Source organism: Pithys albifrons, chromosome 6 (assembly GCF_047495875.1).
Source record: "Pithys albifrons albifrons isolate INPA30051 chromosome 6, PitAlb_v1, whole genome shotgun sequence".
Lineage (NCBI taxonomy): Eukaryota > Metazoa > Chordata > Aves > Passeriformes > Thamnophilidae > Pithys > Pithys albifrons.
The window spans coordinates 36,004,169-36,025,318 of NC_092463.1; the positions used below are offsets into that span (position 1 = coordinate 36,004,169).

Consider the following 21,150-nt stretch of genomic DNA (forward strand, 5'->3'; position numbering starts at 1 on the left):
TTCTCATTCCCTTCAGAGGGGATGACAAGTAATGTCAGTGGAATCAACGGAATAGCAGTGGGACAAAGCTGAGAAAGATATCCTACATTATTGCTCCCTGCTGACCAGGGCTCTCATTCTCATCTACAGCACATCTCAGGGGCTAATTTTCCCCAGCAGAAAGAGTAAGCAAAAAAAATACCAGTAGATGAAAACAGCAGTTTTGTATGTTATCAGCTGCAAAGACAGTGGAAATTCAGGACAACCTCAGCTGTAATAAGAGAGGGACATCAGTGATATATCTTTGCTTTTAATATGATAGCATAAATGTGCTATGCAATAAGCTGAAAATATTATGAGAGCCCCCAACCTGAATCTCTGCCAAGCATGCTATTTTTAGTGGAATATGTTTAGCTTGCTTGTTAAAGATTTCAACCCAGGCAATAGTTGCAGTTACTCTTCTGCCAGATTAAATAGGCAACATTTACTAATGGACAGTGATTAAGACAAATATTTCAAAGTAAGCCACAAAGACTTAAAGTGATGAGGATATAAAATGATATCCTGACTAAAGGAAGTCAGCTCTGTAATCTAAGTAAGATCTGTTCCTTGATTAACAGCTTATTGATGCAGACTGGAGAGAAGAAAGCTGCAAGTTAAGAAAGGGAATTTGATTTGTCCTTCTGAAGGCAAAGTGATAACTGATCAGAGCAAGCTCTGCCACAATTTTTATAGATTCAGTTTTTTCTTGCAGATCTCCAACCAGCAATTGTCTTAGAGTAAGTCCACGCAAGAGCTGGATTCAGATTAGGAAAGAGACTCATCCATGATCAAACCCCTGATACATATTATGTGTTCACACTGACACCTTAAATCAGAGTTCAGCATCCTGCACATCTGCTCTTTAAAATGTTCTAGTTGAGCAGCAAAGTTCTCCTGCCCTCTCCGTTTTGCAAGTGTACAAGTGACAAGTGAGTACAAGCTTGTACAAGATCTTTGGCAAGAGACAGAACAGGATCTAACCACCCAGCATGCTGGGGGGGAGAGAAGTCTGGTTTTGATGACAATATTCTGAACACTAGGAATACTCAGTGATTTTTTCTCTATTATTTTATGCTGAAGAAAATAAGTCCACAAACAGATCTACCTGCTTCAGCTATTTGTGCAAAACAGCTCATTAAATAGCAGCACTTTTTTCCCTAAAGAAGCCTAGTACATATCCAATGAGTAAAAGGATAAATGGCTATGATCTTTGAATACACAAGGCTACACAGAGTGGGTATTTCAGAGCTGCACAAAGTCCATAATTGAATTTCTGCCCTAGGGATACGCTTTCCTGCAGTGTAAGTGCTTCCAGATCCCATAGAGGGGTCCTGTTCTTTGTCAGGAATGTAGAGCTTTACATCAAGTTAATTGTTGTCTCCAGCTGTCTTTTTCATTGTTGTTGGTTTTTCTCCCATCGAGGCCAGTTTTCCAACAGTCATTCAAGCAAATGTGATCATTTCCCAAATTCGCTGTAACTCCCCACCACAGTGTAATAAAGTGCAGATTTTGCATGGTTATATTCCACACTTCATGGTGTTAAAATCATAGCACCAATGCAAAAGTATGTCACCTCAATAATCATAATGTAGAACTTGAGCTACAGGTGATTCGGTGATAGTCAAACATACGCTATATGAAAATAGAAGAGTTTCTGTGTACAGACTGGTTAACCCAAGGGGTAAGTACTCACACATTAAGGTTTTCATGGTTTGCTAAGCAGCAAAAATTATGACCACAATTCAGTTCATTGTGTCCCATCTCAGAACACAGTAACCATGAGCAGCAAGTCCCTTCTCCCATAATTCTTTTGGGCTTCATCTTTGGCATCAATCAAACATAAAAAGGCAAAAATTATGTCCATCCAGTATTTCAGTCTCTTCAGCTCAGTGGTGAATATTCACTGACTTGGGACAGATCAACCATGGCTGAGAAAGGAAAGTTCAGACCATAGTCTGTTGCAGAACAAACTAAAAAAACTGCAAAGAAAACAGAGGACGTTGTAGAAGGACAATAAAACTCCTTTATTTTCCTCGAAGTATTAACAATACACTCATGTCAGTGTATTTGTAATGTCAGTGCCTTGTTACCAAGTACTAGCTACCACCTACTAGGGTTACCAGACCTGTTGGTTGAAGAACAACCTGGGGGAGTTCACAGTTCAGGCTGCCAAGCAACAGATCTTTAAACACTTAAGACCAAATTCTAGGGAAGGATTTTGTACCAGCTTGCTTGATTTTGCCAATAATAGCGCTAGAAGAGGTAGCTTCAGTACACTGTGCTTGTGCTTTTTGGACTGTCCATCAATGCACATACAGTCTTACTTTAATAGGCCTTACCACTCACTCTCTCCCCTCAGAAAACAACCCACCTGTTTTAGACCACAAAAGATCCCTTAATCTTTGTGATAAGAGGTTTGACTTTTACAGCAACCCACTCTTAATCTCTTTGGTATCTATTCCCCCCAGAAGGAAACCCACACTATTCTGTGGGCTTCTTGATAAAAGTTGTCACTGCCTGATGGTAAAAAGCAAGTGTATGCTGTAATCTTAAAGGTCTGAAGCTGTATCTTTAGAGCTCAGTCAACACTTGGGCCTTTTAAGTTGTATTTTCCCCAGAAAAGTTCACTAAATTTGTGGAAGATCTGAAAACTACTTTTTTTTACTTTTAAAATCATTAGTTGGTAAACAAAAAACAAAGGTGAAGTACATGACCATCAAAACACTCCTCATCTGAACATGTCTCTCCTGAACTTCTGTTAGACCAGCAAGAAAATAGGTTGTGCCCAGCCTTCTTCTCTTTGGAGTCTTACACCAAGATTTGAACCTTCTGGTTTGTTAGCACAGATAACACCCACTCACATTCACCCTTGCAGGGAGAGGTCATGAAAAACCACTTGCTACCTTCTGAACTTTCAGGAAATATTGCTGAGGAGCATGTGCCCATGCTTCTCCCTGTGCTGAAACTTTACCAGGTAATTTTTTACTCCTGTTGTTGCAATTAACCTTCAGAGAAAATTATTAACTAGAATGTCACACATTTGAGGGATTGATACAGATTATTAGCCTAGAAATTATGTCCTTACTGCAATTCTACAGCTATTTCTCCTCCCTAGATGAAATCCTGACCCCTTCCCCACAGCCTGGTACTGCTTGCTCATTCAAAGTCAAAGGACAATTATCTCAACGACAAAGGTGATCACACTTCCTGCCTTAACTGGGGCATTGAAAATTAAAAAGTCCTCTCCTCACCCAGTGCTGTTCCTGAAAGATTCTGCAGGAAATCGGGCCCATTATGCTAAACACTTAAAAAACCCAGAAAAACTGGTGTCAGCATCATCTCTGATATGATATGCTTGGATGAGGAGTTTGGGCCAGGAGAGGGGAAGGGGAGGCAGGGAATCAGCTCTCTGGGGATTGGTGCTTGGCTACTCTTTGTACAATGCCTGCCTCCAAGCATGAACTTCCACCCGGCCCCACTGTCCCTTCAACCAGTAACAGTTTCATACTCACCATGTCATAAACATTCAGAATCACTGGTTCATTTGCCATTGTTGACTGCAGTAGAGGCTGGATTAAAACCTTTCAGTCCCTGCCAGTTGTGTGTTGATGCCTCCAGGGTATGCTTTTACCCTGAGTCAGACAGAGGGAAATGCCTCATCCCACAGCTGCTGAAGGAAGAAGACTGGAGAAAGGAGAAAAGAAGAGAATTCTCGTGGTTGAGTGTGAGTGTGTGTGTGTGTAAAGTTGACTGCAGGGAGGCAGGAAAGGTTGAGTTGGGTTTTCTGGCTGTGTAGTGCTTATTTTAGCTCTCCACAGCAGGACAGATCCAATGTTTCTTTCTAACCCCGTAGCGCACTTTGGGGTCTGTAAACTCATTCACCACTGTAGCCAGGCACCGTCCAAGCTTGTATATCCCGATCCACAGAAGACAGGTTCTGAGCCCAAAGGTAAGCCCTCTTCTGGCACCGCGAGCAAGGCGGGTGGCAGTGTGTGCGGGAGGATTCCCCGGCGGACGCTACCGCAGAGGGCTGCCGGCACTACGCAACCAAGCGGAGCTCCAAGGCACGGAGCGGGGCCGGAGAGGGCGCCGAGGTCGCTCCCTCCCGCCGGCGGAGCCCGGAGGCACCCCGGGATCTGTCCGAGGTGCTGGGGTCGGGCCGTCTGGGGCCGGGATCTGTCCGCGGTGCTGGGCTGAGTCTCCCGGAGCCGGGATCTGTTCAAGGCGCAGAGGGTCGGTCCCTGCTCAGACTCTCCGTTGTGGTCTCTCCGCCCCCGGCAGGACATGGTGAAGAGATTGTGCCAAAGGGGCTCCAGCGCGGGGCTCGGCGGTGGGAGGAGGGAGAGGAGGGGGCTGGCTGCCCTCGGGGCAGAGAGGGGATGCCGCAACCCCCATCCTGCCCTCGCCGTGCAGGCAAACCTGGCGTCGGCGCCGAAGTTAGCAAGCAGCTCTCCCCGGGAGATGACGCGGGATTACCCGGCGCTGGGGTTGTAGGAAGGAAGACACCGAGCGGGCGATGCTTCCAGGCAGGCTGCGAGAGCGGGGCTGGGCACTCCAGCTCTGTGTGCCCTGCTCTCCGCAGGCCAGTCCTTATTTCGCGATCAGCTCGTCCCGAGCCGGACAGTCCCTACTGACTGACAGCCGAGGAGACCTACCCCGTCCTCTGCTGGCTGGATGCATGGATGCATGGCTGCATGGTACACGGTGGGAGGGCGGGGAAGGGACGAGACGACTGGGCAGGGAGAGAGTCACTTCTGGCAACAGCAGGATCTGGAGTTTCTTCCGTCCTGGGGCTCCTTTACACTCGTGTTAGGACCGGGCAACTCTGCAATGTCGTGCCAGCAAACACTCCCCTCTGACCTGGATGCGAGAATGAATTATAAAATGCACTGCGGTAAATTCATCTTCCATTTGCTCCTCCTCTCTCTTTAAAGGGAGAACAGGGTTTGTGATGGTGCTGGGAAAGGGTGTAGCACAGAGGGAGACAAGGGGGTTCCTGCATCCAGAGATTTGCAGTGGTGTGAAAATGAACACTGTGACCTTAAACGTTCATACACCAGACTTCTGAAGCAGGAAAAAAAAAAAAAGGCAGGGATGACCTCATCAGAGTTGGAGGCGTATCTGAGGCTGAGGCTCTCTGCCAGCTCACAGCCAACCAGATCTGAATGAAAATTGCAGGGAGCCCGTTACATCAGCAATGCCCAGCATGCCTCAGCCCTGTCTTCAGCCACATGGGAACCATCCCAGTCCGGAGCAGGGCTCACCTGCCTTTGTCAGGAGTGGAAGGACAAGACCATAGAGCTGCAGTCTTGTAAAAAAGACTTGTTATACAGTGCACAGGAGGATTTCTTGTGAAGGCAGGCAGCATAAACGGGAAGTGAGTCCATGTTCTGCAAGGCTGAGTTCCAGCCCAACAGTCAGACATAAAACTTTTCCTCCAGACAGTGCCAAAGGAGATCCAGAACTGCTTTGCCCTAACAGTATGGATTTGCATTTTGAAAGAGCATAGCCACAGCTCAGGCCTGGGCATGAAGGCATGCAGGGTGGCAGGGATTCCAGCACAGTAATTTCATCTGGACTAGTCATTCCATGATTGGGTTAGGGCAATTCCACACACATGACACAGGAGACGGACCAAAACCCTGACTTTCACACACACACCCCCACCCCCCCACACTGCCCCCAGCTCTCCAGTCCACTAACTCAAACTGTTGGGTGCCATTAACCATCTGATTCAGCAGCCTGGGGCTGATGGAGCAGTTTGTGCAGGTGGGAAAAGGTGCTTCCTCCTCCCTACCATCTCAGAGCCCAGATATTCCTCAGAGGACAGACTGAGCCCCCAATTCTTTTCACAGATTATGGAACAATGAAAAGCTCCTTCTGCAAGAGGATCAGCACCATCATTCAAGCCCTAACTTGTAAGACAAACCTCCTACTGAATCCCAGAGGATTCTTGCTAAACTCTCACACATACCCTGACATTGTCACTTTGGGGTATGTGTCCTGCTCTAGTGATTATAATGCTTTAAGTAGACTTGAAAGAAGAGGGAATGGCTGATACTAGACCAAGTGATGTAACTGGAAAAGCAGCACTACAACCTCTTTCCACACTTGACAACATACTTACTCACTAAATTAACTCCAGTGACTGCTGTGCCCAGAGTTCACTAAAATTAATTAGAGATTTAAACCAGATACACCTACCAGATACAGACACTTATAAATATTTAGGATTTGAGAAAGGTGACAGGCAGCCACAAGCTTAGATGTTTTACCTATAGATATTTCAAAAATAAGCACCTGGGGGGGAAAACAAACAAATAGATAAACAAACAAATAAATGATGACGAGAATTCCACTTTGAAATTTTAGAGATAGAAGAGGGGGTGTGGAAATTAAAGCCAGAGCATGTCTTTAAACTAATTATATTGCTTCAAGAGATCAAAGCCACTCTAAATATGCATTTGTTATTTAAAGGACTTTTGCTGTAGGAGAGACAGTAAATGTCACTTGCACATTAAGATCTGGATTCACTCCCTCTGTCTTGAAACAACTGGAAGAGTTACATACCAAATGTCATTGCTCCAGGCTCTCTTTTCTTCCCCTTCACAAAAAGAAGTTGTTCCACATGGTCACTTAGCCTCACCAACATTTCAGTGATCCACTGAAAATTCCTTTTTTACCCCATTCTATTCTAGGTGACTTATTCTAACTCCAGATAGAAGGGATCAGCTCATTAATATTAGTTCTTTAATGGTCACATACACTCCACAAGTCTTGGTTTGCTTTGGGCTCTGTTGAAGCATTTCATCAACAGCTCAGGCTGATACCAGTCAAGAACGTGAACAGCTCTATTTCAGGTGCAGTACAGTTCTGCAGATAACCCCACTGTCTACAGGCACCAGAGTCTATATGTCTTGCCCTGTAAAAACTTTAAAATTTAAATGAATTGCAAATACAGAGGAAAAGGGAGATACTTCTTACTACTGGTTAAAGCAGCTGAAACTAGAGCTTTGGATTCTGCTTTGAATTCCTCTTTTAACTACTTATGCTGCTTTTAGGACATAGGAGACACATACACTTTTTCCATACATATGCCTAAAGCTAGACAAGACCCTTATTCACATTTAAGCAGCCTATTGCAAGCCTGAATTTTCTCAAAGTCTCCACATTCTTAGCCCTCCCTTAAAAGGGATTTATGTATTTAACTGTGGTCATCCCCACTTACTAATTGTAGCATGTGTGAATCATCAAGGATCGATGTCTAAAGGAGATAAAGTGATCTTACATGAGTTCTCTGTAAGAGAACCACCCAACATGGACTAAAAAAAAACAAGAATCAGGTACAACCTTCAGGAATTACCCGGCACATTAACCAAGGCAGTCAGTAGCTGTAAACTTCAGCCACCTCCTCCAGGTCCCAGTCACAAAAGTAGCATCGCTGGGCACTGTAAACAGAGCTGTGACATTCCACTGGGGGCAAGAACAAAAGAACAGCAGTGCAAGAGAAATAATGCCTGGATTAGAGGTGATGGTCTATCTTTGAGTTTGTCTATCTGTGCTGCTATTCAGGAATTCTAGTTTAAATAAACACCTTTCCTTAATTTACTCTCATGCGCTTTCAAAGGCTCAGTGGGAACCCAGCAGACAACAGGGCTTTCAAGCATGTTTCACAGCAGGGCTGTCCAGTTTAAACTTCAAGACACTTAATGGTCTTGTCTCCACATTAGGTACACCACCTCTGGGTGTCCATTATATTTTTTGACAACTTGTCGTTTTGAATTGTATAAAGCGCTTCTACCCATGTCAAGTTATTATTATCCCATTCTGAGTACATTACTCAAGACTATCGTTTTTAAAGGAAATATAAAATTGCCTTTTAAAAACTAGAGACAATATTTTTTCAGGTCCTCGAGAATGGTGGAGAGTATTCAAGAATGTAAAGGGAGTTACAATGCCCTTTTTCCATCTACAGCACTAAATCACCTTCTAGACAGGTGCTGGAGCTTTGTAGCCTCATTCTGAGAGTGTGATAGGAGGTATTTTGATTGAAAGAGTTTTATTTCACTTCTATCCAAGACACTTGCATATACCAAGACCTGACTGATTCTGGTCTGACTTGAGTGTGGGCTATGGGAAAAAATGGGGAGAGAAAATCAGCACAGGATGCCAGCAATGTGCTTTGCCCTATGTAAGGCAATATGTGAGATATTTAACTTTATATTGCACCAAAAAGGAAAAGAACAACAGTCAAATTGGATGATTTCAATAATTTAAAAGATTTCATGCAAGATTGTAGGACTTTGTAGCTGAAAGCTGGGTGTGCGTTAGCAGATGGAATAATTAATATTTCCATTGAATTCCTCATTGAGTCGATCCTAACTTTGCATTTCATCTTCCTTCTCATTGCAGCTACACTTCTCAACATTTTAATATAAAGCCATTTGTCAGGAAGCAACAAAGACTGACAGCTCCTAGCATGGTTGGCAACGCAGGGACTTCACTATCCAGGGCTCTGTCCTACAGCAAGGTGTGCAGGGCAGGCCTGGAGATGGCCACCAAATTCAGCCAAGAGTCCAGATCATGAGGCAAATTCATATGATAAGGCAAGACTAAGGACAAAGCAGGACATCAGCCCATGGGTTGGGCCCAGCAGGACAGAGCTGGAGACCAACATCTGACCTGCATCACCAGGGCAGGAACTTACAGCCCCAGGCTGAGCTGAAATGGTGCTCCTGAGACATGGAGAGGCCCCAGCAGAGTACAGGACTATCCCCTCTGTTTACATAAAGCAACACTCTCAACTGAGAGCCAAGCAATGTACATGGAAACTTTCAAAATAGAAACTGAGATTAAAAAGCTGTTCATGTTCATTCTTATGCTAAGGGTTAGACAAGTAGTTGTTATTATCACTATTAAAAATTCACAGCACAAACAATCATGGGTCAAAAGCAGCCAACAGATGCAGCTAAAAGGGACAGAATGCAGTAACAGGAATTTGGGGTTTATATCTGAGGAGCAAAGCAGGCTTAGTTTCAGAGGGTTTTTCAACCAGCAACATCTTCAGGTTATTTATTTGCACTATATTATACTAATGTTCAGAAGCCGCAGGGCAGGGGACAAGGACCCATGTATCTGACACTATAGGAACACATAAGAGGCCAGTGCACCTACTCAGTGAAAGGTGGTAGTTTAAGAGATGTGATAAGTGTAATAGATGAATTAATTAATTTGCTAGAAACCAAATCAAATAGTATTTTTAATTTTGTTTTAAATGTAAAATTAAATATGCCTGAAAATTTGGAGGATTGTAAAAACCAGAAAGACAGCTTCCCAGCAGAAAGAACAATGCCTTATCGGAGAATGGCTCGGTGCTTAACAAGGAATGTAGAGTACTCACTCTAGAGAAAAGGAAAGATTCCCCAGTTTCGATACCTCTCAGCCCGGTGCCTTCCCCCCTCCTTCCCCTACAGGTTTTTCTAGCCCCAAACAGTTTCGCCCTGCTAAGAAAAATACCTCCCTGCCTTTTTTTACCGTTTCTAGCCCTAAGAATTCCCTTCTTCTCCTCAGCCACATTGTCACACCGAGACCCTGCTAGCCAAAACCCCCCCCACTGAATCTCCGGGGAAGACCCGTGCCCTGCAAACCCCCCCGGTTCATCCCATTCCCCTCCTAAGCCAGCACCCGGGAAAAACTCCCACTTCCTCTCAGCCTCTCCATCTTTCCCGGTACAAGCCTTTCCTGGCCATACATGCCCGGTTTCACTCCCAAAACACCCAAAACTCAGAGCCACCAGTTTTTCTCTTTTCCCCTACGGCCCCGGTCAATCCCGACTCCCACGCCAGCCGTGCTAGAAAGCCCTGGCTGTCTCCATATTCTGCCAAGGTGCCTGCCAGCCGTGTCGCTGGAAACCAGGTCCCACAGAGCACCCCCAAAAGTCCCAGTACCACGGTCACCCACAGCGCAAGCCCTGCCAAGCTCCCCGCCAGTCCCCCCCCCAAAGGAAGGCTGTGCAGCCCCCACACCTGGCCCCAGCTACCCCATGCCAAGGCAGGAGCACAGTGGAGATGGACCACCGGGGAAGTCCCGCCGCCCATGCTAAAAGCTGAACCAGCGTGGGGAGCCTGCGACCAAGCATGCCAGCGGGCGCCGGCTCGGCACGAGCCGACCCCCGTCTGAACGTACAGCATTGCAACCCTTCCTGCTGTGTACGACCGAACAGGACATCATGCCAAAGCCTGCAGTTTGTCCCTTGCCAAGTACCCCGGACTGTACAGCCACATGGAAACCCCCCCACTCCTGGGCACCATGAAGCAAAAGGTATTGCGAAACACAGCCGGACCTGGTTGAGGACTGCAACTGTTACAACGCACAGAACTGAGCCTGCGCAAACGAGAAGCAATTGCGAAACTGTTATGTAACACATGGAAACTGCGCCTGCGCAAAGGGGGCGTGGCCTACGCCAGAAAAAGTGAATATAAGCAGAGCCCTGGACGAGAGCCAGATGTGAACCTTTGGGAGCTGGTCTCCTGAGTCACCCGGTGCTCTGCTATCCTGCAAGCACTGTGTTGCTCCTCTCCTTGCCTTCACAAAGAGCTGTAATCACTGAGGCTAAGGCCTACAGAGCTGGACGCTGCAATCACTGAGGCTAAGGCCTACAGAGCTGGATACTGAAATCACTTAATAAAATCACTACCTTTTTTTAATAAATGCTATTAACCTTTTTTTCCTTATAAAATAAAATAAACGTTGATTTATCTAGCCAACGCCTCGGTATCTATAACAATAAGTAAGTGGTAAGAGAAAAGATACATCATTTAACCCCATGTCACAGAGATATGGTGAAAAAAGTGACCAGAGTTCAGCCAAACAGCATATCTGCTGTACGGCAAGGACTAAAGAGAACTCGAGGTGCAATGTCACACTTGTAAAGAAGATAGGAACCTACATCATAAGATGGGATCCAAAAAAACAGGTATTACTTAATCCTGCACGTGTCTATGGGGCCTCCCTCTTGGACCAGGACAATATTTGTCCCACTGCTCAGTATGCCCAAAACTACCCCAAACAAGGTACTGTGGTTCTTCACTCCTGCTGCAGTCTGACAGAGATCCAGTCTGGGTGAAGATAATCCACATAAAAGGAGATGGGAGCTCCAGCACTTGTACCTAAACATGTTCCCTAGCTACTAAGCTACACTTTTCCAGCACTCTCAAGCTGCCTATTGATTAGTGTCCAGGGTCTCTTTCTCAGTAAAGCTGAGTATTATATTCTGCAGCTGCATCATAGTTGCATTCCAGTCATTCTAGAAAAATTATCAAAGCCTGTGGTACAGGACATTGACTAATGAGATGCATATACACATCACAACTTATTCACAGAATTTAGGTATTCCTTATTCTATATCTGAACCTTTCTTTGCAGTCCTTTCATAGAACCTGAATATAAAGAAAATTTAAAAAATCACAAAAACTATTGAAAGGTGTGTCAAAACTGGTCCAAATTTTTAATTCTTGCATCAATTTTTTAAAGTTGTATGTTCAAAGTAGGATAAAATGCAATTTGCAAGCTAGTCTTTACAGCTTGATAACAGTGGCTAGTAATTACAGGTGTTCTACTGTCTTCTTTGTGCAAAATTTCCCTACAAATTGTTGTGGTTGGTTGCTTTTGTTTTTTTTCCCCCTGAATACTAAAATTTAATCCCTTTTCTTATTTTGCCATTCATGTCAGATGGTTAGCCAGCAGATACAATAAGTATGCTGCGCTTCTCTGGGGCTATTATAGAACCCCAACAATACAAGGAAACTTTCAGCTTCTAGAATAACACACCAAACACCACACCTGATGGCAGGTGCATCCACAAATACCTTTTGATAGCTTCAAGACTACTTATTAGCACCATAGGTACCACCATACCAGTGCTGTTGATTTTTAAGAGTGAGCCATTGATCTATGCCTAAGCAAATATGTAGTTCTCTAGCTCTCCAGGAGTACCTCATCCCTTGTTTGATTAGATACAGAGACTGGGCAGCTCATTCCCTCAGAACAACAAGAGGGTAGCTGTTACTGTTAGATGTTTCAGTCGATTCATTGGATCCCTGAATCTGGATAGCCTTTCACAGCTTTACAAAGCTTAGTGATGTGTTTTGTTTAACCCATTATATTCTGCAAGACATACCTGGAGGGCTCTAATAGGTCCCTTCATGTAATCTCTACAAACAAACAGGCTGTGCCTAACCATTAGACGTGTAGACTGCTCAAATGACTCTTTCAGTCAAGCCAAAGTCCACTGCAGTGCATTCTCAAACAAAACTGTTCATGTATAAAAGGATAATCAAACAGTGAAGAAAAGTCCTCTGAAAAAGAAAAAACCTGTCAGGATTTGGAGATGAAAAATTTTTTCCTCTCATTACTCCCACCCTCAAATTATCATCAGCCTTCTGTGGTACACACAGCATAATCTGGCTACCAATGTTTTTGAATACTGTTGTAATGTAAGCTGAAATCCATAACAAAGAAGACCAATAGCAGCATCCCATCCCACCTACATTCGTTGAGCTTAGCTGGTACTCTTACTTGGCAATGCCAAATGAGCCCACCACACAAAGGCAGCCCGTGGCAGTGCACGCTTTCCATTTTCTGCCTATTTTTGTTATCATCATGAGAGTGGCTCCATGTTTAGTTACCATTTGCAGATTTTCACAAAGGATATGTCTGCTAATCTTTTTGAAGTCTAATGAAGCGAGGTTCTGTTTAACTGTGCCAAAGCAAAAAGCTGTGTTTGTTTCTACAGAGCTACTGAAATCCAAAGATTCAGATTAAATACATTTGTTATTTAGGAAGGCAGAAGTTATCACAGATGTCTTGGAAGTGTATTGGTCAGAAATGGATTATTTTAATATATTTTCCCCATCTTACATTTATTAACAATCCTGTAACACAGAATTCAGATCATCTGAACAGCAAGCAAACCATGAGGAGAAAACAATTCTGTTCTGCAACAGTGATGGAGAAGATTCAGCTGGCAGGTAGAGCAGAGAGGCTGGGAGAGGCACAAAGGCCTCTTGCAAAGTTCATGGAGTTCATGGATGTAAGGACATGTTTCTTACCCTTCACTAAGCTGCTTCATCCAACTGAATTTTGGGATGCTGTTCCCACTCTGCATCCTTGCTAATGTCTCAATCTCTTCCTCCAGTTCCAGGAAGATGGCTCCCCATGAAACACAGCCAAATGGCTATCCTGCAGTAGCCACTCTCCAAACCCAAACCCCTCTCGCTCAGTAAAGAATCAGGGAGGGAGGAACGGGAAAGCAGCAGCCCTGGCTCCTCAAGGCATTCATGGGCAGGGTAGGCAGCAGCCTTGGTTCCCCTTTCCCAGGGCCATTTTTCTTCTCATCAATCTGCCCTGTGACCCACCCATGGAGAGAAGACAACTCTGCATGACTTCTTCAGGTAGCAGAGATGCTAACCCCAGCATTCCAGCAGAACTCCATCTGCTGCCTTCATTACTCCACATACTTTTAACTCGTGAATGCTATGAAATGTCACAAAGCACTAGTGATATGTCACTAACCACTCCAACTTCACCACTGAGAAGGCAACTCCTGACAGGATTACTATCAATAGTCTCTGAATCATTTTGAGATGAATCAGACTGCTAAAAAATTTAATAGTCATGCACCAGCTTTCTGCTTCCTTACCAAGCTCAAACCTTACAAATTGTGAGTAATACTTGCATTTTGAAGAGAAAGAATCTCTAATTCTCCCCTCACTGGCTAATGTCAGGACAGCAATTTTCAGACTGCTGATTAAAATCTTCTGATGAGATTAAATTATTATATCTTAAAATGAAGGGGGGGAAAAGATCATTACATGTATGTTTTCTAAGCAGTTTTTATCTCTCTAAATATTCATGCCATACTGCTTGCTCCCCAAGAGAGGGGAAGGCTAGGTGGCACTGCAGGCTAATGGACTAATTTATTATTATGGTAATTAATTACATGAATTTGGTGATGTTCTCAACAAGCTTCATAGCTAACATAGATTTCTTCAATGCTCAATCACTGAAAAATTCAAAGGCAATGGGCCTAAGTACATAATTTTGCAAGGTCAGTCCAGGAATGAGCAGCCAATGGGAGAAAATCCCCTGATCATCCTCAATAACTTCACTCGAAATAATGGAATAAGTATATAAAATTCTCAATATTGCTTCAGACCTATATCAGAGTTCACCTGTTCTGCCAGTTCCTCACACAGATATCATGAACACTAAAACACACACATTCCCACCTTCAGCCACAACCTAGCCTAACAGACAGTGATATCTGCTTCTTTCTAGTTAAAAAATACCATTAAAAAGGTAAAATAACCTTAAATAAAGTTAAAATAATTAGTAAGCAGCATGCCAGTATCAGAGGACTATCTATGTTCCTATTAGGAGAAAACCTATTCTATCAGTAAAGGTTATGCATGTATGGTCCTGCTGGCTCACAAAAATATACACAAGGTCCTATTTCCACCAACAAAGTAAAAACCCATAGCAGGCTTGGTCCTCCCAGTGAACTCTGTGCCTTTCTCTGACAGGTAATTTCTAACACCTTCTCTCTCAGTGTCACATCCTCTGTGCACACACCTACCTGTGCCTCTTCGGTTCTCTGCATTTTCAAACTCCTCCAGACCACATATATTAGCTTTGTTCAGGCCCTATCCTGGAGTCCATTTCCCGTTCACTCCCACTGTCTCTGATTATTTTATTTCACCAAGATATTTCACTTGTCTTTCTGTGTGTCTTGAAAAAATACAGAGTGGTGGCCTTGCCCTTACTTGCATCTTTGCACAGCAGTAATCACAGTCACCTTCTATAACAACAATAATATTCATGTATAAAATATCAGCAAGAAAGGATCTCCAGATCTTAATTAGAGTGAAAACACTGATTTGAAGGACAGGCATTTCCAGAATAAAAGCTCCTACATGATTATTCCTTAGAAAATTACTCCTTATTGAAAAGTAAAAAACACCCTTAGCAGGGTGTATTTTTTCTTCCCTGCTTTATGACTTACATTTTGTTTGTCGCTTGTTAAACTGAACATTATGACATGTCTTACAATTATATGAGGATTGTACCTTTCAGTCTTCAATAGACCTTCTCTGAAGAACCTGGGGACTTAAATTATGCCATCTGCTCTTTCATCTTCTCCAACAGGGTAATGCCATGATCCTTACAGCACATCACACCTGCTACCTTGATTTCATATGCACTTTTGTTGCAGAGACACCAGCACTCCAGAATACATAGCAAAAACTTAGAATCATTGCACTTAACTAAAGAGATAAAATGTCCTTATGCTGAGACTCCAAAGATTCCAGTTATACTCAGTCTACACTTGTGTAATTCATATGTCTTACTGGAGCAGAAAGGTACTAATATCCACATCAGCCCTCTCCCTTTGTCCTACCAGGGGTCGGTGAATTCCCAGACCAGTACCTCTCTTCCTTTCTAACTCCTAATCACACCCACCAGATGTTGGGAATGGCAGAAAAAAGTGACAGTGCTGGGGCAGGTAAAAGGCAGTGAGCAAAACACCCTTCACATACAGAATTTGCAGGGTAGGAGACAGGCTAATGTGGCTCCCACAGAGTCAGTAAGAATCCTGTGGTAAGAAGTGTGCAGTAAGAAATAGCCTCTACATATCATCCCTGTCCCCAGCCAGTACCACTGTCCTTTCTCACCAAGAGGACAATATCTTATGCCTTCTAGTCTTACCCATTTTCCTCCCAGGTTCCTCTTGCCATAGAAGATGTCTTTGAGTCCAAAAGGAAATACTGGCCAGGGAGCTCATGCTGACATGATGATCTCAACATCTTCTCGGCAAGGACAGAAAGCAGCCCCTCTGCTTCAGTAACCCTGAAAGAGCCAGAAGAGGGAGATGATTTAGACATAAGCTGATGGGAAAAGCAGAAGAGGGAAAACAGGGAAGGCAGCTGCTAAAAACTGACCCTTTTTGAACCCATCCTATCAGAGTTTTTGCACCTGTGTGTCACAGGTTTTCAGAGGCAACGACACACCTGGCTCAGCTTCTGGTCTGTTCACAACCTCTCTCTTGATTTGCATTAAGAACTCCACTTAGTCCTTGTTATCTACTATTTGATGAAGGGCCGGGAATTAACCAAGTTGCTGGCAGAATTTCTTTTTATTTTTAGAAGTGGTAAAAAATTTGGTAACAAAATAAACTGTGATGCAAATCAATTGAGCTAAATGGACAGTCTTTGCTGATCTAGAAACCAAGCATGTCAAAATAGTCATAGAAATGGCAACTGCTTTTGGTACTCTTCTACAGCTAAAAATCTCAGTTAAAGCACTGCAGCACCTTTTCCATGCTCTGTGAAAATAAAGCTTTATGGGATACATAGACTCAAATGTTGAACCTATAGATTTCCTTCCCACCATTAAATGAGAAAGATGACAATGGCTGGCAGGCAGCAATGGCCCAGCACAAACCCTCTTTTGGCTAAGACATGTCAAAGTAGTAGACGAGAACTACACCAACTTGGCACTACCATCCGAGGGCCCTGGCAGGCAGACACACCAGCCTGCTATTGCATGGGACACAGCTCTTCAAGTGGGAATCAATAAAGACTGCAATTAATCTATTTATTCCAAGGGGAAACTTTATTATCTGAGTGAAAAAGAAGAGACAGTTCTCCCAGTGCCAAAGCAGCATAACTAAGCAATGCAAGCTCTGCTGTAACACAGACATGCTTCTGGCACAGAATGCACTGTGGAGTGACTAAGCCAAGGCTATGGCCTCAATAAAAAGAAAACAAAGGAAAAGTTTTAAAAGATACCATGGGAAGATATGTGGAATAGGTGCATGCAGGGTAATGAAAGAGAAGCATGTGATTAAAATTCATCAGGCCTCCCCATCCTGTCCTGGAGTTACCATCTGTAATGCTCTGGAGGTCCCTCTGGGATGCCTGAGACTGTACCAATTGCAACACACAAGGATGTAGAGACTACAGACCCAATGCATCACAGGAAAATAAGGGAGAGGGCAGTTAGATGATAATTGAGTTTAATCCAATACAGAGACTAAAGCTAACTGAAGGGTAAAGTCACAGGTACAGACTTTGATCATCCTCAAAGCAACCTGGATTATTAGAACTGAAAAACAAAGTCTAATGAAACTGAAAATATTGGTATGGACATTTTTCCACAAAGGTGCTCAGGGTTTCATTAAATATATATGGTGTATATTCATGTGCACACATAGAATCACATACATATAACAAAGCTAACTTTTGACAAGAGTTCAGTGCATCATTATTCTCCCTTCACTGAAATCCCTTTACTCACTCCCCCGAGTGTCTCCCTAGAAAATGGAGAAGAAGGGAATTAGCTTCTTTGGTAAATCCCACTGAAGCGGAGTGGAAAATCAGTGTTGTCTGGAAAAGAAAAACAAACAAGAAAAAACCCCCCAAACAACTAGACTTTTGGATAAAAAGACAGTTTTTGATAAAAACACATTGCAGTAGAACAACTCCTGTCAATATAAAGAAAGCAACTGCTTGCAAAATACAATTTCAGTAGGAGCTCAACCTTTCTCCTTCCCCAGCTTAAAAGCATCCCAGCCTCATCAAGCATCAAGGTGTCAATGAATTAATCCTTAGAAATTTAAGCAGTGCAACTCCACTTTTAGCCACCAAGTCACACACATCCACATCACCCGCTCAGGGAGACATCATGCTAATAAATGCAAGGGTTTTGGCTGTATTCTTTATTCTGGGCATACTCCAGAGGGGCTCTTGAAATCTCAGATGCTAATGGAATTCAGCTTGGCCTCATTTTCAGCTGCTATGGAGATCCTAGATAGAATTAGATACAGGTCAGGTGTTGAAGTGCATCACTTTTGAAATCTCTCTGCTAATCACATCTCTTGTACCTAGTATGAGAAGAGATTCAGAAGCCAGATTCCAAAAATTGTTTAAATGAAAATTCTTAAAACCTGGTTAGTATAATCCCCTGTCTCTGCCACTCAGTTAAACTCACCCAACCCAAAAATTGATTCAGACCCCATCCTTTGCACCAGTTCAGCTCTGTATTATCCCATCACATTTCTAGGAATCCGTGAGTGAGGCAGCATCCAGAAAGTATAAAGTAGGATAGTTCAAAATCACCATTCAGCACAGTGCCTCAGTTTACAGAGATCAGCTCAGGACCACAACTTCATTGTGGTACACAACAGCAGAGAAGTGGCAATTAGTGACTTAAAGTAGAGTAAATAGGCAAGTGGTGAGGATCTAGGAGAAAGAGACAGAATTTGGAGCTACAGGAATCAAGGTGCAGCCATCAGTTTAGCTCAGATGGTTAAAACTTGGTTGTAATAATGCCAAGGTCATGGGTTCAATCCCCTATGTGGGCCATTGACTTAAAAGTTAGACTCAGTGATCCTTGTGGGTCCCTTCCAACTCAGAATAGTCTGATTCTGTGATCAGAGGCATGCTTCATATGTACACAATGGCATCTCCAACCACCCAGGACTAGTGGGGACACACCTTTGTACAGGTGCTTGACACAACTTGAAGCTCCACTCTTCTTTCGTGTGTGTTCTACTGGAACACTTACAGAGTTAAAATACTTTTTTAGTCTCACCTTTAAATATACTCAAAAAGAGTCATACCCTATCCAATGTCTGACTTGCTCAAGCTAAGCTATAAGGAGACCAACACAATTGCTCTCATTCATACCAGCCATGTCCTTCCATCATGCTGGCCCAAAGCACACCTTGTTTTTTCATAGAGTCAGTAAAACGCTAGATGGTCCCTGTATTTGGAGTCTCCCAATCTCACTGAGTTACACTAGTTTCTCAGGTGAAGGGAGAACATGCATAGACTCAACAGGAAACACTCTGCTGTGTTTCTGGTGGATATAGGATATGCCTTGGAAAGTGCTCCACTATCAGCGCTGGAAGCATGATGCTATTTTCCATCATCTTTACATTTCCCCTTAGGCCAGCTCACACTCACACAAACACTTCTGGAGAAGAACAGAACTCATTTTTGAGCAAAGTCTGCAGATTGCAACTGTTGCTGCCCAAAAGTGGAGAGGGAGGCACTTCCCTCCTCTCTTAAAAGTCAGCACCAGAGCAGCTAAATTTATCCCCAGAATAAGCTGAGTCGATAAAAGTGAAGAAGCTAGAAGAGACCAGATGTGAAAACTCTCCAGGGAACCTTTCCAAGAGCCAGGTCTTCCAGGAAAGCTTTCAGCTCTCTCAGAGAAGCCTGGGAAGGTCAGGAGAAATAAGCTTTGCATCAGATGTCCTTTGCTCAGCATGAATGTCTGAAGCCTCTTGTGTTTGCTGGAAAAAGGCCAGGCCAGAGCTCTGAACACTGGTGGGAGAAACCTGATCCCACTCAGGCAGGAAGACAAAGTCATCAAGAGCAGAGGACACGGCCACAAATGTTTTGCCTTATGGCAACTCAATTCCAACCCAGCTCACATTGTGTCTCCAGACCACAGAGGTGACAGATGTGTTCCACTTACTAGAAGAGTGCCAAAGAGAAAGGAGTAACTTTCTCCACTATCAAAGAAAATTCTATTTACCTACATGAGGAGGTATTCAGACACACAAGACAGCTACAGGATGGGTGTTCAAAGAACTGATACACTCAACTGAGCAATGTAGAGTATGTACACAACAGAAGCCTATTTCCTGAATAAGCCATACCTGCCAAGCAAAATATCTTGTTCTAACACATGGTGTCTTTGACATTTACCTTCATTCATGACAAGACTTACAATGCACAAGTACCACAACCCTGTATAATTCATGAACTGTCTCCACAAGGACTGAAAAATAAATCATATCAAAACCATAATCAATTTCATAGATGCTTATTAATATGTTATATAATGTGACTAATTTGTTTTGCTTAGTGTAATTGAAGGATCTTTTTTTAGGGTTTTTCTTTGTTTTCAAAAGCACTTTGCCACGAAATAAATTACATCTTTGTTGAAAGATGGCTAGGGGTAAAAATTAAGAGGAAATTAAGAAGTTATATTCACATCATAACAGAAGTTACAACAGTACAGAAATTACAGGGTAAAATGCAGCTGGTACTCCCTGGATGGAATGCAGTTGGCAGCGCCACAATGATTCCCATACAACAGTAAGCAACTGCTATGGGGAATGGAACAGAGGGTAGAGCAGAGTGGAGACGCTGTGGCCAGGCCCTGTGGAAATCCTTGCGAGGAGGGGAATTCAGTGATACTTTTTCAAATATACTGGCACCACACCTGGCAACCAAGGAAGACAGGAGATGTTCTGCTGCTGAGGCAGCAACTGTGGCAGAATCTCTCTCCTCAGATGATCATGGCTCATTAAAGCCTAGTTGCAATATTAACACACACTTCCATCCCAAAGTTACATGCCTCCAAGGTACAAGCACCCCACACTGGGCATGCGCTCTGTAATTTTTTTACTGTCTTTTTAAAAGTGAGAGAATTTTACACCAAACAGCAACAAAGGTATGTATGACTAAAGTCACTCAAGCTCCACCTAAAGTATAAAGGTAAGTCAAGAATAGGGGAAAAGTTAGGGAATATTTCATCATAATGGCTGGGATCAGTTGATGGGCTGAACCTGTCTTCTCTCCCATAGAGACGGCTGGTGGATAAGAGCCATGCTCTGTGTACACTTCATAATTTTACTGGGATTAGACCTTGTCTGTGTATTGCTTTAAATACGTTTTTGCAGTAAGATACTGTCACTGACAATCCTCAAACCCTACCCTGTCACAATTTTATATTAATAAAGAGTGTTATTCCGTAAACTGTTAGTGGTGGTCCTCCCTGTGTGCTGGCTGTTGCCAGCAATGGGTTACACACTCGAATAAAGTGGAAAAACCTGCTGAGGGCCTCCCTTATGCTGTTGGTGTAGTTCCCTGAAAAGGACAGTTGAATCACCCTCCAATGCAGCAGGACAGAGCAGTGGAGAGCTCCCATAAAAGGAAACTGATTGACTGGTCAGGCACAAGGGTCTCAGCTTTCCTGGGGCACTGACAGACAATCAAACACTAAGGGCTGAGGAAATCTTCCTTTCTCACATGACAACCTTAAAAAGCCCTTCCT

General features: G+C 43.5%; 1 protein-coding gene across 1 annotated transcript in view; it reads right to left on the reverse strand.

The window, feature by feature from the left end:
- Positions 1-16,280, reverse strand: part of LOC139673139 (deubiquitinase DESI2-like) — a 67,448-nt gene extending 51,168 nt beyond the window's left edge. The window contains exons 1-2 of the mRNA XM_071558210.1: positions 15,787-16,280; positions 3,534-4,881 (exon numbers count right to left, since the gene is read on the reverse strand). Of these exons, the coding sequence (XP_071414311.1) occupies positions 3,534-3,572 (39 nt within the window). The 5' untranslated portion in view covers positions 3,573-4,881; positions 15,787-16,280. The remainder of the gene's footprint in view (positions 1-3,533; positions 4,882-15,786) is intronic.
- Positions 16,281-21,150: the final 4,870 nt, after the last annotated feature.